At 38.0% G+C, this 17332-nt stretch overlaps 1 protein-coding gene and 1 pseudogene across 1 annotated transcript; both read left to right on the top strand.

The window, feature by feature from the left end:
- Positions 1-3002: 3002 nt before the first annotated feature.
- LOC142446846 (olfactory receptor 52A1-like) lies at positions 3003-5621 on the top strand. The gene is made up of 2 exons (XM_075548581.1): positions 3003-3928; positions 5600-5621. The coding sequence occupies exons 1-2, from the start codon at positions 3003-3005 to the stop codon at positions 5619-5621; spliced, it is 948 nt and encodes a 315-aa protein (XP_075404696.1).
- Positions 5622-16047: 10426 nt separating this feature from the next.
- LOC142446845 (olfactory receptor 52A5-like) lies at positions 16048-16960 on the top strand (annotated as a pseudogene).
- The last annotated feature ends 372 nt before the right edge of the window (positions 16961-17332 follow it).

Here is a 17332-nt window from a genome sequence, read left to right as displayed (position 1 = left end):
AAGAAAATTAAAATGGGAAGAGTGATGCTGGAGGAAACTGAAATATCAATTGTGGTGATAAGAAAGTAATTAAGTTATAAAAATATATTTAAGCAGACCTGAAATTATACAGGGACATTTGATTTAAATGGGCTTTACATGTTTTCAAACGTGGTCACAAGAAAGTACCTTGACTTATGCAATAAAACTTGGGTGTAAGATGTAATTTGCAGTAGAAAAGAAATTGAGAAGAAAAAGAGGACAAGGCGTGGAGATTTCTAGAAGTATAGCAATTATTCAGGGCTTTCAGTTGTGTGGATAAACCCTTGAGGGCTGCCATTAAACTTTCTGAGTCTCTCAGGGTTTAGTCAAGTGGATGGGAAATCCATCAATCCATGTCCTTAACCCCTCCTCCTTTCCACACCCCCATTAGGAAACATTAAAACAGGCGCTGGCAGTTTGCTTCTCCTATTTGAGCTCAGAAAATGAAACCTGGGTCCCTGAATGCCAGAAACCTTGCTGTAAGTGTGCTGGATGATGACTACACTGCCGTGTGCTCTGTTAGACATCTGTAAACAGGGCGGTGTCTGGATTGTAGAGATAAAAAGCAGTGTGACAGACTATCGACAAATACGTCACAGTGTGATATTTACAAAGGATCCTAAGAGCTGCCAAATCTCTTCCATTCCATGGCTTTACCAGTGTGCTGTTACAGAATTCACAAGTAGGAGGAAGAAAGACAGAACAAAACATATGAGGAACTGAGACTGGACTTTCAGGAGGAAAATGATTTGATGACTGGAAAGCATATGAAGATCTGCAAATACACCTCAGGCATCTGGTGAGAACAAAGGGAGCTCGTGACCACCATTGTGGACTTAATTTTACAATTAACAAGTGCACTCCCATGATGTGGGGTCACTAGCTTCTGTAACAACACTCTCTCTATGCCTCTTACCTGGCACTCAGGTAGATATTACATTCCACATGCCACCCCACCATGATGGTAAGTCTCACATTTCAGTGCTCATCTCTAAGGTTATATATGCTACTTATGACTTATTTAGAGCAAGAAAAAAGTTTACCCCATTAGAGTCAGTTTTCTGTAATTGAGAGTAAATGAGAATAAGAGTGCACGATTGATTGCCTACTGGTTTGGTTGGGTTGTCGGTAAGCATTGGGAAGTTTCAGCAAAGTTTTGGAATTGATATTCCATGGAAGAAAGCTGGGACTGTCTATTTCCATATGATTAACACTCTTGGAAGCGGTATGGAACACTTCTCTGTCTGAATCAGAGCTGCTATGGGTCAAAATCAATTCCACGGCAGTGGACGGTTCGTGGACTGACTGTCCTAAATGTACGTCACCACATTTAGTGTAATCTTCCTCAGTTAATACATTCCTTTCTCACTTCCTTTCAACCATGAAATTTATCAACATTTAGCAGAATGTTTTTTTTGTATTGTGAACATGCCTGATCACATTCAATGAGTAATAAGCTGACTGATCACTTGCATGTATTCAAAACAATTTTATTAAGAAGTCTAGAGAAAAATTAAATAACAGAACCCGATTCTTTACAGAATTACAAATATTCTTTAATATATGGCTTTAGAACTTACAAAGGACAAAATGTGCAATTTTTATGGTTTTGGTCCCAGAAGACTTTTTAAAGAATGTATAATAGGCCAAGGTTTGAGAAAGTTTATATGCCTATTAAATTGGGAAGTAATTACATTTTAATATTTACTCTCATCAACAACTGTTTTGAATCATTTCTTGAACCCTCCAGTGTCACCTCTTCTCTTTTCTGCCTAGTTTTCTTGGGAAGCTTTAATGTAGTCTATTAATCACTGATTGTAATTTAATGGATGTTTATATATCAGTTCAAAATTTGTATCAAATTCTTATAAATACCTATCTTTTAGTTAGAATCAATGAAACCAAATGGCTAAATCTTTGGACGGATGGAATTGAAGACATGGGTGTCTATATGGCTAAGTTGCTCAATATTCCATTTTTCTATATCCTTTGTTTCCACATTGAGCTGTAAACTCTCAGGCTGGCAGCTAAAAACAATTGTTGCTCTGAAAGAGAAAGAGGAAGCTGTCTTCACACATGAAGATTTATTCTTGTTGGAACTCTTATGAATTCGCCATGAGGAAGAGTTGACTAGCTGTCAGTAAGTGTGGTTATTGTTTTCGTGTTGTTTGTGGTCTAGGAATGAGTCTTCATCTATGTATGTTGCTACTGCTCATTCTCTTGCTTCCCAGGAGTTCCTTTCCTCTAAGAAATTTGTACTATTTTTATTTAAAATTTGTAATATCTTGAATTTCAACTGGATACTCTGCTATTTTTAGCTCACAGTTGAATGTAAGAATTTTAGCTGTTAGAACTATCAGAAACAGCAGAGAGCTTGAATGAGGAAAAGTCAATATAACCTAAACTTGAAATTTTTCCTCAAGTCTTTATCATTCTAACCAAATTTATATGATACAACTTACATAATACAGGTACATAAATACCTTTTGCTTTTCATATCAATTTGTTGGCATCTGAGTATTTGCTGGTCCAAATTGACATTTCTTAGTTCAAGAGGATTTGGATCAATAGATTACTAGAGAAGAGCAGGAATTTAGGTAATGCAGATTTTCTTCAAACTGATTAAAATTCAATTCCCAAGTAAAAGGAAACATCTAATTTTTGGTCAACAGGTCTTAGAGGGAAGTCACAGAAAAGTCAAAGTGACGTCTTAAGCAGGTGGTTTTGCTGACTATAAACACAGTATGCTTGCCATGTAACCAGAATATTATTGTGACATGAAGCTGGTGGATGTTTTCTTTGAAGTGATGTGTATATATGAATTTCCTATCGTCAATATTTGTGAGATGGATAATATGATCACAGAGATCTACCAAAATAAAAACAAATATACAGATTGATGATGAAGAGTGAAATTTGAAGAGGCAGAGCTGAACTGAGTGAAAGACATCTTTGTCTGTATCAGAAGACCCCAGGATATCATGTTCATTTCCAATTTTACTGTCTTCATGCCCTCTGTGTTGACTCTAGTAGGAATCCCAGGGCTGGAGTCTGTGCAGTGCTGGATTGGGATCCCATTCTTTGTCATGTATCTCATGGCAATGATAGGAAACTTCTTGCTGCTGACCATCATACAATCACAACGCAGCCTCCATGAGCCTATGTACATGTTCCTCGGCATGCTCGGAACCACCGATATTGGACTTGCTACAAGCATTATACCCAAGATGCTTGGAGTATTCTGGTTTCATATGACAGAAATTTATTTTGACTCATGTTTGCTTCAAATGTGGTTTATACACACTTTTCAGTGCATTGAGTCAGGCATCCTGCTTGCTATGGCTTTTGATCGTTACATCGCCATCTGTTACCCTCTGAGGCATGCCACCATCTTAACCTTCCGGCTGGTCATCCAAATAGGTACTGCAGTAACTCTCAGGGCTGCTGTCCTTGTCACCCCCTGCATAATACTGGTAAAGAGCTGGCTTAAATATTATTACACAACTGTCATCTCGCACTCCTACTGTGAGCATATGGCAATTGTGAAGCTTGCTGCAGGAAATACTTGGGTCAACAAGATCTGTGGTTTGTTTGCGGCCTTTGCAGTTGGAGGGTTTGATGTCATATTCATTTCCCTGTCCTACATCCAGATATTGACCACCGTTTTACGTCTGCCCCAGAAGGAAGCTAGGTTTAAAGCATTTGATACTTGTATCACCCACATTTGTGTCTTCCTCCAGTTCTATCTCCTAGCCTTCTTCTCCTTCTTTACACACAGGTTTGGTTCTCATATCCCCCCTTATATCCACATTCTCTTTTCCAGCATTTACTTGCTGGTCCCTCCATTTCTTAATCCACTTGTCTATGGTTTAAAGACAAGACAGATACGCAGTCATGTAGTGAAAATGTTGAATGTTTAACAACTAGGCTCATTAATATGTTCACAATTTCTTTCAGCAATAATAATCATCTGTCAATAAATTCATTAAAAACGTTTACATTATCTGTGATGCTTGGGTTTTCTATTTAATTAGCTCTTGAAATGTATCAGCATCAAATGTGTTTTCCAGACCAACATAACTAATGACTCAAATATATGTGGATTGTCATAATAATCCTCACATATAATCCTCAAATATATGTGGATTGTCCCTGAGTGATGAGAGTTAGGGGTGTAAAAAGAGGTAGCAACATAATAAATGCACACATGGTTCCAGTCTCCTCTTACATTTTTAGTTCCTGGATAAGTTTCTTCCTCCAAGTATTCTTCATCACAAAGATCCATTGATCTCCCTCAATGCAAGAACTCTTTATTCTAATAACCTGGCATTCCATGATGCTCACCTTCCCAACACAATTGCTGAAGACAGAAATGGGTGAGTAAGCAAATGTGGTGAAGAAATATGATGTTACCTGGCTATCAAAATGTCTTACAGACTTGAAGATAAACAAGCAGCCATCTAGCTGATAAGCAACAAAGCCCACATGGAAAAAGCACAGCAGCCTGTGTGATCATGAGGTACCTATTAGATTAGGTATCAGGCATCAAATCCTAGAACAAAATATCATATTGATGTAAATGAGTGGGAGGGAGCAGTGAAGACCAAAATCCCATCTGCAGAGAATTGGACAATCCCTCACAGAAGGGTTACCAGGACAGACAAGCAAGTACGTTTGCAGTACAATACCAACAAATCAAACAATTTCCTCTAATTTTTTAATGCTTCCTCTCCTCCACTATCATGACCCCAATTCTGCTTTACAAATCCAGTTAGACCATATCATGTACACTGGTACAGATCAGAGCTCACAACATGGAGAATACAGGACAGATAAACTCCTCAGGACCAATAATGAGAGTAGTGATATCAAGAGGGTAGGAAGAATGTGGGGGGAGAAGTGGGGAATAATCAATTATAACCCCCACCCAACCCCAGGGAGACAAACAACAGAAACATGGTTGAAGGGAGATACCGGTCAGTGTAAGACATGAAAAAAAATAGAAATTTATAAATTATCAAGGGTTCTGGAAGGAAGGAGGTTGGGGCAGGGAAGAAAGAAACGAGGAGTTTATACTAAGGGCACAAGTAGAAATAAAATGTCTTCAAAATGATGATGCCAACATTTGTACAAATGGGCTTGGCATAGATGTATGTGTGGATTGTGATAAGAATTGTAAAAGCCCCCAGTAAAATCATTAAAATTTCTTGAATTATGCATTCTTTATATTTAAATTAAATGCACCCAAAATACTTGTTCTGATTACTTGTTCGGGAGTTCAGAAGACAAGTTGCTAATATGATTTCTTTCTTTGTTATTAATATCTCAATCATTTTGGAAAAAAGCAGATAAAAGTTGTCTTTAATATATTCTTATTCCTATATGCTTTATTAATCTGATGAGAAATATAAAGTATAAACATTTAGAAGCATTTCCACAGTTATTCAAGAACTTCAAACACACAATGTCTGAACAATCAGTTGTTCTGTCTTTGACATCAATATTGTTTTATCCTACCTCTAATGTTTAATTGCTTATCTAATTCAACAAATGTTATCAGATGCCTACAATATTATAGATATTATGCTAGAGATTCATGATCTCTGGTATATCCTATTCAATTCCCTTAGTTAATGAGTTTGTGGATATTAGTTCCTGAGAGAGAGAAAAAAAAATGTAGAGGCATGCACAAGATGTGGGATATACAAAGACTAATTCACTGGTTTCAAACTGAGTATTCCATGGTGTGGATGTACCAGAGAATTTTTTATCCATTCTTATACTGATTGGAATTTGGCTGTTTGTTGCTTTTTGCTATAGGAAACTGTGCTGTACTAATCAGGGACAGACTAAGTTTGCTCATGTTCTACAGTTTTTAATCTTTGGGCATAAGCCTGATTTTTTTCTTTATTAAAATTTAAGATTTAATTTAAATACAATAAAATTTATTCTAAAGTGCCCAAGTCATTGCATCACTTGATCCACCAGCTTCAAGCTCAAGCTGCAATCTATAGCAATCAAATTATATTATGGTGTAACTGAAAACTATGGTGTAATCAATATGACAAGTAAGCTTAACCATTACTGTCATGGTTATTGTCTCTGCCCACAATTTGTTTTTGTTACTTCCAGAAAGCTATGTGACAGAATGGGATAGAATATTTTCATTATTGTCATAAGTAGAAAAATATCAGATAAGGAACAATTGATAAAAAAAACTGTTGTTTTGTAGTTACTATCAATTTGACCCGGACTCATAGTGATCTCATGTACTACAAAAGGAAAGTGATTTGAACTGAGCACTCTGTACTGCTGTGTGGACTAAACAGTTTTATATATTCCTTCTTGCTGTATAAATCTATGTATCTATCTATCTAAAATCATAAGTGTCCTGGTTTTGTTTCTTTAGAGAGCCATGCCTAACACAACTACATTAAATATAGCATATGTAAGAGGCTGAGGTTCTGAAATATATACACTATTCTTTAAATAACAGCATGCTTTTGGAAACCTATAACAAATGTTTGATATCAAAAGAATCACAGTGTTATAGAATATTGTTGTTGAATGGCTTTGTGTCAATTTCAACTCAAAGCAGCTCCATGAGATACAATGCAACTGCTCTGTAGGGCTTTCTTAGCTATAAATTTTTATGGCAATAAAACTCAGGGTCTTTTCCCTGTGGTGCTAATAGGTGGATTCAAAAAGCCCATTTTTGGTTAGCAACAACATGCAACATTTTCACCACGAGCTTTCCTGACGGATATGAATGTTCGTAGGTATTGTTCTTAAGTTCGAGCTAAGATTTAGGGCGGGCCCCCAAACCATTCCTAGATCTATGCTTTTGTTTTCTTTCTTTCATTTTAATTTAATCTTATGTGTTATATCTTTCCATAATGTAATCACATCAAACAGAATTGTACAATTACTTCCATCATCGGTCACCAAACATATTTTTTCATTCCTGGACTCCTTGACATCATCCCCACTCTCTCAAATTCTGCCCCCACCCCCAAACCCTTGTTCAATTTTCTTTCCCTATAGGTTCAATGTCCTTGGTTTTCATTAACTAACAAACAAACAAAAATTACCTGTAATCAAAAGGGGGTCTTCCAATCGTGTTTAGGGAGTTACACCCTAATATGAATAATTATAAGCAAAACATAACTGAATGTCTATCACAAGATTTCCAGAATAATACATATCTTAATATATCATACAGGGCATTGATGTAGCCTTGAAGAAGACCTGTGTTTCCATCAATCTGCAGTACACCATTCTTGGTACTGCTGTCTTCTACTTCCTCAGGCACCATCTATTTGCTAAATAAGCCGTCAGGTCCCAAGGGAGTCTGATGTAGAGTCCAGTTCACCCAGTGGAGTTTCTGCACGGGTCTCAGCAATGCAGCTTCTGGAGCATGCCGTGCACCCAAAGATACAGAGTTCAATGTCTCAGCAGTCCAACACACCCGCCCTGGGTTTCTGGGACTCCCTCAGTTGCCCTAGTTCAATAAGGCCCAGCTGCTGCACACCACTAAAGACACTCCCCACTAATGTCTCCCAAAGCATCCTCACTCATTCCTCCCCTGACCTGGAGGGCAGCCTCTCTTTCTTCCCCACAACAGACAAGCACTTACATTCCCCAAACGTGACAGTTCCCTCTCCCCTCTCCTGTGCAGCCCGCCCCATCAATAAGCCTCATCCCTCTGTCAGGGCGGCCCTCCTTGCTCCATATCCACATGACAACCACTCAGCAACCCCCTTCCCTCTCCAAACCATTTGATCGCAGCTGTCTTGAGGAGTCCTCCAGCCAAGTGAGCTACACTACTTTCCAGGATCAGATGGTGTGTGGTTTCTTGGCACTAGTCCGGCTCTTTGCAAGACTGTCTGATCCTCAGCTAGAAAGCCTGCAGCCTGCAAGTTCAAGTAATGTATGTATTGTATGTATGCAACAGCTGTGTGGGGAAGCAGATCTCAAAGTAACCTCAAGCTCTAGCAACACAATCCACAATCCACAGGTTGGCTTGGCCATAGGTAGTGTAACACACAGGTTGAGGCAGAGAACTAGCATGCTGTTCTGATCACCAGAGAGCAAGAGAGACAGGAGTGAGCCTTACAGTTCTATTTATCTCTTTGCCCTCCAATCAGTGACCTGATTTATCCCACAGGTTCCTACAGGTCAGGTTGGCACAACAAACCTAACTATCACAGTAATCAATCTATTTCCCTGTTTTATGTACATCTCTGTAGCTACCAGCTGAAAGGTTGGCAGCTTGAATCCACCCAAAGGTGCCTTAAAAGAACAGCCTGGTAATCTTATTCTGAAAGGCCATAATCATGAGAGACATCAGTTCTATTTCCATGCAGTTCAACTTTGCAATGTGTAGGGTCCCTATGAGATGGAACTGACTCCGTGCAAAGAGCTTTCTCTTTAGGAATTTACCTGTGTGGGTAGCCAACCTACTTTGAATCATTTACAGACTTTTCTCAAATAAATGTCCCATCTAGAGCTAATTGAAGAGCCATCGTGACTCAGCGCTTAAAGCACATGGCTGCTAACTAAAAGGTCAGTGATTAAACACCACGAATTTACTTGGTAATAAGGCAGAGCAATTTGCTTCCATAACAATTTACAGCCTTGAAAACTCCTTGGGGAAATTCTAGGCACAGGTCAGCTCTGAGTTGGAATTGACTAGAGGGCACACAAGAACAAAATGGCCGATTTTAAGCTATGATTAAATAGAATTGGGAAGAGATGCAAAGAATTAGCTCTTTAAGAAAGTATGAGTTGACACAAGCACCTCACTGAATTCATTTCTCGGTTGTTGTTGAGAAAGTCCATCTTGTCACCTCCCCTAGAGGGAGGTGCCATTTAATGTAAAACGAAATGAAGAATTGCTCAGTCTTGCTCCATTCTCACAATTGTTGCCATACTTTTTTTGTATTGGACAACTCTCTTTTACTTTCCTTTTTTTTCCCTTTTTTTTAAAAAAAACCCTTTATTAAAAAAAACCCTTTATTCTTACAATACAATTATAATCCATAGTTCCATTAGATCAATCAAAGTTGTAAAATTGCTTCCATACTCATTTTCAATACATTTTCCTTCTTCTTGAACTCCTTGGTAAACCCCTTCCCCAGCCCTACTGCTGCCATCTTCCCTTACCCCCAGGAAACCACTACTCCCATTACTGTTTCTGAGGGGTATATCTATCTTGGATTCCATGCATCGAAAGATCTGAATTGTGCCAATGTACATACGCAGGTCGAGCAAGATTAGTGAGGTAACACTAAGGCCATAATGGGAGGAGGAAATTTTAAAGAACTAGAGGAGAGTTATGTGTTTTATCATTGCTCTACTGTACCCTGGATATATCGTACCTCTGTGTGCCCCTTCTGTGAGGGACTGTCTAATTGTCTTACAGGTGCCATTGGGTCTCCACTTTGCCTTTGCTCCTTCACATACATTTTATTGCTTGTTTTCTAACTTCTGATACCTATTCCCGTCAACACCTCATTAATCATACAGGTTGGTATGCTCCTTTCATGTGGGTTCTAGTGCTTCCTTGCGAGATGGCCGCTTGTTTAACTTCAAGCCTTTAAGATCCAAGATGCTATATCTTTTCATAGCAGACATCATAAGCTTTCTTCACCACATATGCTTATGTCTTAAGCAATCTTGTCAGGAAGGTGAGTATCATACATTACCACATTTTTAGAATAAACAATACTTGTACTGAAGTAGAATATAAATTGAGGCACAAATGTCCATCTTCTTCATATATATACACACACAAACATAAATACATATATTTTAATATATATTTATACCTATATATAATTTTTACTTCCTTGTTGTTCTTTTTATTTCTTATTTCTTTTCCCCATCCCACTATCATGTTCACCCATCATTATCCTTTCAACAGTTCCTCATGGGTATGTCTCAATTGATCAAAAATCACCACGGACCCTACACGCTCCTCTTGATCAAGTTTAGATCCCTTGCTATTCCCCTGGCCCAGGCATTGTGGCTCACCATTCCCCTCCCTCATCTCCTCCTTTCACATGACCTCTCCCACCTCTCACGCCCCCATTGATCCCATTGCTGTCTCCTTGGCATTGCTTGTCCTGGTTATGTTATATAGATAGTGATAATACAAATTAACAAACAGATAAATACTTCCTCGTCTAACTGCTTAACTTTGTGAACAGCCTGCAAACAGTTTAAATGAGGAACCAAGTACTGTCCCCAAATCTGAAGTCAAATTTTGGGATTCCTCCAAGACAATTGTTGCTATTCTTGAGCCTATTGCAGCCACTGTCTCCATCCACCTCATTGAGAGTCTTCCTCTTGTTATTCTTCATTCATAAGCTATTATGTTTTTCTAAGGCTGTATATAATTCTATGTAAGTTTAATAAAACTGCTATATTAAAATTTTGAAGGTCTATTTTTAGTCATTTTATTTGGGTTCATACAACTTTTATCACAATTCATACACATGTCAATTTGTAAATAGCAATTTTGTATATTCATTTCCCTCATCATTCTCAAAACTATATTTAGCTGCAATGATCATGGTCAAACTTTTTTTTCTTGTATTATGCTGAATATAGGCAAATAATGTACTGTATATTTTACATGAAAAATTTAAATACATTTTCTAATTATATCTATTCCAAAAATGTCAGTTATATGCTAAGAGGGAGCAGTTGATATTGGCGTTGTGATTGATATTATAATTTTTGAAAATACATATCAGTATAGCAGAAGCCCGAACATGGTAGAGGCACTTTGGGGAGAGCTTGTTAAGATACAAGAATGATTTGTGTCACCCAAGATCATGTAGGAAAAGCGACAAGTTACAGATGATTGAGACCCTGGGATGCAGTCAGCCCTTTTATAGATAAATAAGAAACAGTTATACTGAAATCAAGTTACACACATGCTCCTTTTGTATTCTGTCAGCATCTGTCTATCTGATCTATAAGAATATCTCATTATACCTTTATGAGCCCTGATGGCTTATTATTATGGTAAATCAATGTCAGTAATTTGTTCTGTGGTAAGGTGGGACACTGTAATCTCTGAGGTGTTTTAAGAAGGAAGAAAATTTTGAATTCTAGTTTGCTTATCACAGGTGGACCTAATGAGTACCAGGGAATGATGAAAATTAATCCCAGAAGAACATCACAGACTCCAAAACACTCGTTTTTGATTGCCTGAAACATCCAAGAAAGGAAAATCACACTTTATGATATATACCTACATTTGCATTGGTAATCCCTGGTAAATCTTTGAGATAAGGATTTTGTGCTTAAAGTGAGAAAATATTTTATTGGTTCTCTGTTGTTTGGTTCATTGCTCTTGGTCTATTTCAACTCCTGATAACCTCATGTGTGCAAAATAGAACTGTTTGAGGAAGATTTTAAGATTCTAAACTTTAAAAACCTGATAACTCAGTCTGTCTTTCTTGGAGCGTATCAGACTCCAAACATTACATGTAGCATTTGAACATTTGACCATTTGTACCATGTAGGTTTCATCAATAATTCATACTCCATGTAAGCCATTATGATGTCAGGTGCCAAAAAAAAACAGAATCCTACAGTAGCTGAATGTTCAACTTCAGGAAAGACTGTGTCTCATATTATTTTATGCCCTTGCAGAATAATTCCAGGACATGTAATAAAATCCTGGGTGATAAATATTAAAGGTAAGTTGAAAAATAATAAGACATTTAGAAAATGATATCTGAGTTAATAAATTAATGAAAAGATCATTTTTTAAAGGCTCAGAAATTTCACAAGCTTCAGCTAAAATGACTCAGAGGAATAATAATTGTCTCATCAAATGTATCGTTATATCTTAGAATGAAGAACATACAATTTTATTAACAGCTGGCATTTACTAACCAATTAATTCATCTCATGATCACTATATTATTGAAATGGATTATTTTATTTAGTTAAAAAATCATCCTGTAATGTATTTAGCTCTATCTTATTTTACCAGTATACTTGTAACCTTATTTTACTAATGAGGACATTGATGCCCATTGCAGTTTTATAACTGGTTTAAGAAAATACAAATCGTGGCAATGGCAGTTCCAGGATTTCAACTCTGTCTGGCTTAAGACTTGTATCATGAACTAATAGAATCCATGACCAATGACTACCACTGGATCTTCCTGAGAAAAAAAGAGGAAGGCCATTGGGATTCTATGTAGAGTTTCCAGTCTGACATGTGCAGCTGCCTGTAAGGGGCAGACATCCACAGAATAACAGAGTTCTGTGTCACTAGAGTGTCTGAGACAGAGGCTGCGTGATAAATATTACAGATGGTACAAAGAGAAGAGACCTTAATTTTGCACATAGTGCACATTGGCTGCCCTTTAAAACCTGTAAAATAGTTATTATGAGATCATAGTGGAATTGTAGGCAGCACTACTACCTTAGATTTCATGGTATAAAGAAGATGAAAATTTCCAGGCTACTTGTCATGACTCATTTTTTTCAAAGTTTGAATAGAGTGTTCCTCCACCTTGTAAATATATATGTGTCTGTCTCCACAATGTTCCTCCCTATTTGACATTTGTCACTCAGTCCTAAGATCCTCAGTCCAAGAAGAATCTGTCTCACATCTCAATTTCTTTCAGTCTGAGTCATTTCACCCACAGATTTTGACTCTGCGAATCCTCCAGTGTCGCCCCACAACCACCCATTGCTGTAGACGCACTCCCTCCTCAGAGCACCTAGATGGGATTGCAGAGACTGTGACTCTTTTTTGGAGAGAAAGCTTCATCTTTCCCACCAAAGAAGCTATGGGTTTAACCCACAGCCCCAAGCAGACTCCTTGATATTGCTGTATTGTTTCATAAGATAGCCTTACACACATCTCAACAGCTTTCTAACAAGTTCCCTAAAATCTGGTCTTGATGTCCTTTACACGATCTACCTGATCGCATTTGTTAATATATTTCCTTCCTTTGTAGACATTTGGTATGGCTTAAGTGATGCATTATAATTCTAGACTCCGTGCCTTTGGCTTTATCCTCTTTCAGAGGGTGTTCTCTCCAGTACTAATGGTCTGAATGAGGATGCCATTAAGACCTGACTTTAGTAGAAGATGTGAACAAATCACACCCTTTATGTCTTGAGGGACATCTTTAAAAATGCAAGAACAGGTGTGGCTTTGGATTCCACCCTTTGTTTTCCTGAGATAGTGTATAAATGCTGGGTCAACCTTACAGTTCTGACACACCACCTGAAAAGCCACGATTCTATTTCCTGTTTGAACCTGATAGAAGCAAAGAGACCTGTGACTTTTGCATATTTTTGACTTTTGGCTCCAACCCTGCATTTTTTCCTTGGTTCTGTGTGACATTAGGATTTCAGACTGAACAGAAATCAACCTCGTGAGACACATCCGTAAAGCTTTGTGAGTGTCTGTGGGGCATTATACAAAATCCAGAGATATAAGGGAATTTTCTCTAGGAGGCGTAAGGGGGTGGGATGGGGGCAGAATAGTATGTTGCAAGATTTGGGCATTTGGGAAACTAATCTCCAATTGCTTGGGAATAATCTATATTATTTCCTGTAACACAAATTATTACCGTACTCCTTCCACAAATTTGTGATTGTTTGGCTTAGAAAATGAACTTAATACACAGTCTCCTTTAATTTCCTTTCGTGGCTAGAGGGTTAACAGAATAGCACTTAGCCCTTTGTCACTAGGATTTTCCGCTACATAGAACGGCAAAATTGGGTTTCCAAGGCTGCAAATCTCTACAGAGCAAACAGCTACATCGTTCATTTGTGGAACATTTGATGGCTTGGAATGACTGGCCCATCAGTTAACAGATGAGTGCTTCAGCAATGTGCCACCAGGGCACGTCTCCTTTCACTAAAGGGACAACAACCCATGCATTCCTATCCAACTGAGTTTTCATCCCCTATGAGGTGTCCTGTGGCATCGTGGGTCATGCGTGGAGGAGCTCACTGAAAAGAAGGTGTTAGAATCCCCCAGCAATTGAGCAGGAGAATGGAAACACTGTCTTCTCCCTTAGAGATTAATGTTGCAGAGACGCAAAGCAGTAATCCTACTCTCCAGGAACACGCTGAGACGGAATTGGTTCACTGCCAGTGGGTTTGGGTTGTGTGATAGAGGCCACAAGATACAGGGGGCAGGAACCAACTACTGTTTAAATCCCCATCACGACACACCTTCCTCGAGTGACAATTAGAGATGATACAGATTCTTTTGAACACACAAGTTCGATGAGTACTACTGGCACCCAGTGAGCAGGGTCATAAACAAAATCAAACAAAAGCCTGCTATTGAATAGGTACCAAGCAATGCCGAGTAGTTTGCAAATCACAAATGATCTGTCTAACTTCAAATGCCAATCATTTAGAAGATGAGAAAAATCTTTCCTCATAAAATATCAGTTAGGTTTCCAGGGAATTGAACGGGGAAAAATACTTGGAAGAAAAATATTGTTTTCTTCTCATCATCTTTTAGGCTGCAATATAATTTAAAAGTGTATTAAGGAGGGTCTAAAATGGTCTGTTAGACTGAAGACATGGTTTTCTATTTATTATTCAGGTGGTTTCTTCCTGGAGTCCTGTGAAAGCTTTCATTTTTTTTTTATTATGTACAGTGCATTCCTCCCTGTCAGGTCTGCTTGTGTGCTGTCACTCATGTGTTCTCCAGGCATACGATTGCTCTGGATGCTGCAACACAGAGTGCAAGCCTCACAACTGTGAAAATGGAGCTTCTGGCATAGGGTCTTTACGATTTTTAGCCTGAGGAAAGCATTCAGTTTAGCAAAATGTTATTCTAATAAAGTCATCTAGGTTGTTGATAATGTATGGATGCTATGCTATCGGAAGGTGGTAAGTCCTCAGGTAAGTATCATGTAAGGAATGAATGCCACAGGGTGCATATGAAATCTATTGGAGGAACTTCAAGGCACTACTGAGAGAAGTTTACTTATTCTTCTCTTCTGATTTTGATTCCATTGGATATTTTATCACATTCGATGAGTTCTTTATATATAGTCTAGGTTTATTGTAATTCTTAAAGCATATTAACTCTGTATAAAATTACTGATCCCAATTCTAAATGGTAGATGTTACAGATTAAAATTGTGATTCCCCAAAGTATATATTACCTTTGCAAATCAGACATCTCAGTATTATATTATTAACTTCCATTTTTTACCTGATCTAACTATCCTGTGTTCTAAATCCTAACTTCTATCATATTAATAAGGCAGTATTAGAGGTAGTTGTTTAATCAGGTGGGATATAATATTTAAGAACAAGTTGTATCTCCAGTCATTCTCTTATAAGAAATGAAAGAGGCCAAACAATGGAGCAGATAATGAGGGAGCTCAGTACCTCAAGAAAGAAGATCAGTCTTGGGACTTGTGTTGAGAACTGCCTAGCTCCCAGGGAACATTGATGTCAAGACACATGTAGATTCTCAAGAAATGCTAGGCCCACAGATGTTGAAAGTAGACAAAGACATTTCCTTAAATCCAACAGAGAGAGGAAAGCTTTATTTTTGAGCTGACACACTGAGGTATATATTCTAAACTTTGAGAGAATAATTTTATATTTGTTAGAACAATAATTTCATGATATTTCTGTAATAGTTCTAGATAACTATGATAGGGAATAAAAATAATATAAGTAGTGCTTAAAGGGCATGAGATGAATAATATCTGCCTGGATAGTTATTATGGGCAGAAAGAGGCCATCAAATAGATTTTATTTTACTCATAAAAAGTGCCTAAAGGTACAATATGAACCCAGACTTCTGGCTGCTCAGTGGCATTTTGGAAAGAAAATAGAAAACTAGAAGAATCTTTGGGGAATAAGAAATAATTTGCTCACAATCTAACTAAATTATTTGTGTCTAAAATAAATTATTCTCTTTTATTTTTTAACACGCTCAAGTCTTCACAGGGTCTAGTGAATGAAGCAGCAATATCAAGATTTGATTCTACTGACCAAACCACCATGTTCACAATCAATGGCTCAGTCTTCATGCCCCCTGTACTAACACTAGTTGGAATCCCTGGCCTGGAGTCAGTACAGTGTTGGATTGGCATTCCATTTTCTGTCATGTACATCATTGCTGTGGTTGGGAATTCCATCATCACAGCTTTAATCAAATGTGAAAGCAGCCTCCATAAACCCATGTACATATTCTTGGCTATGTTGGGGGCCACAGATATGGCCCTTAGCACTTGCATTATTCCCAAAATGCTGGGCATTTTCTGGTTTCATTTGCCAGAAATTTATTTTGAAGCCTGTCTGCTGCAAATGTGGCTTATTCATTCATTTCAGGCCATTGAATCTGGTGTCCTACTTGCCATGGCCCTTGACCGCTACGTGGCCATTTGTGACCCATTGAGACATTCCACCATCTTCTCACAACAGCTACTGACTCAAATAGGAGTTGGCGTGGCACTCAGGGCTGCCATTCTTGTAGCACCATGCATAGTGCTCATCAAATGTCGTCTCACGCTGTACAAAACGACAAATATCGCTCACTCTTACTGTGAGCCTATCGCCCTTGTGAAGCTCGCCGTGGAAGATATTTGTTGCCTTCAGCATCCTAGGCTTTGACATCATCTTCATCACCTTATCCTATGTTCAGATCTTCATCACTGTCTTTCAACTGCCCCAGAAGGAGGCAAGACTCAAAGCCTTCAACACATGCATTGCCCACATTTGTGTCTTCCTTCAGTTCTACCTTCTTGCGTTCTTTTCTTTCTTCACACATCGGTTTGGTTCGCACGTACCACCTTATGTTCATATTATTTTGTCAAATCTTTACCTGATAGTTCCACCATTTCTCAACCCGGTAGTGTATGGGATGAAGACAAAATAAATTCGTGACCATGTAATGAAAATGTTTTCTTCTTAAAGCACTTCTTGATCACCAGTGTGCCTTTAAGAAAAGTAATTTTTTTCTAAGTAACAATCTATGCATAGATAAAGGTATACCTTCCACAACTATGCACTTTTGCGGGGGGGGATGGGAATGATTTGAACTAATTCTAAGCTGCCTTTCATTCAAGGAGATATCCAAAAATTCATCATATACCCAATGCTCTTGCTTGTATAACCAAATCACGAATAGAAGTTCTCTATGATAGAATTCACTATGAGATTTTTCTCATTTTGGACTGTCCCTATATACCAGGAGTTACTTATTACTTAACTGTGAAAAGGAAATTGTAAAACACAGAATGTGGATATAAAGCATTCAGTAGAAAATAGAAATGAGTTGAGAATT

The sequence above is a fragment of the Tenrec ecaudatus genome, chromosome 4, assembly GCF_050624435.1.
Source record: "Tenrec ecaudatus isolate mTenEca1 chromosome 4, mTenEca1.hap1, whole genome shotgun sequence".
NCBI lineage: Eukaryota > Metazoa > Chordata > Mammalia > Afrosoricida > Tenrecidae > Tenrec > Tenrec ecaudatus.
This window is presented reverse-complemented; position numbering and strand designations above follow the sequence as displayed.

Coding starts and splice junctions, on each gene's coding strand:
- LOC142446846 (XM_075548581.1), top strand. CDS start 3,003: ATGTTCATTTCCAATTTTACTGTCTTCATGCCCTCTGTGTTGACTCTA. Junction 3,929..5,599: donor CGCAGTCATGTAGTGAAAAT/GTTGAATGTTTA, acceptor ACAATATTATAG/ATATTATGCTAGAGATTCAT.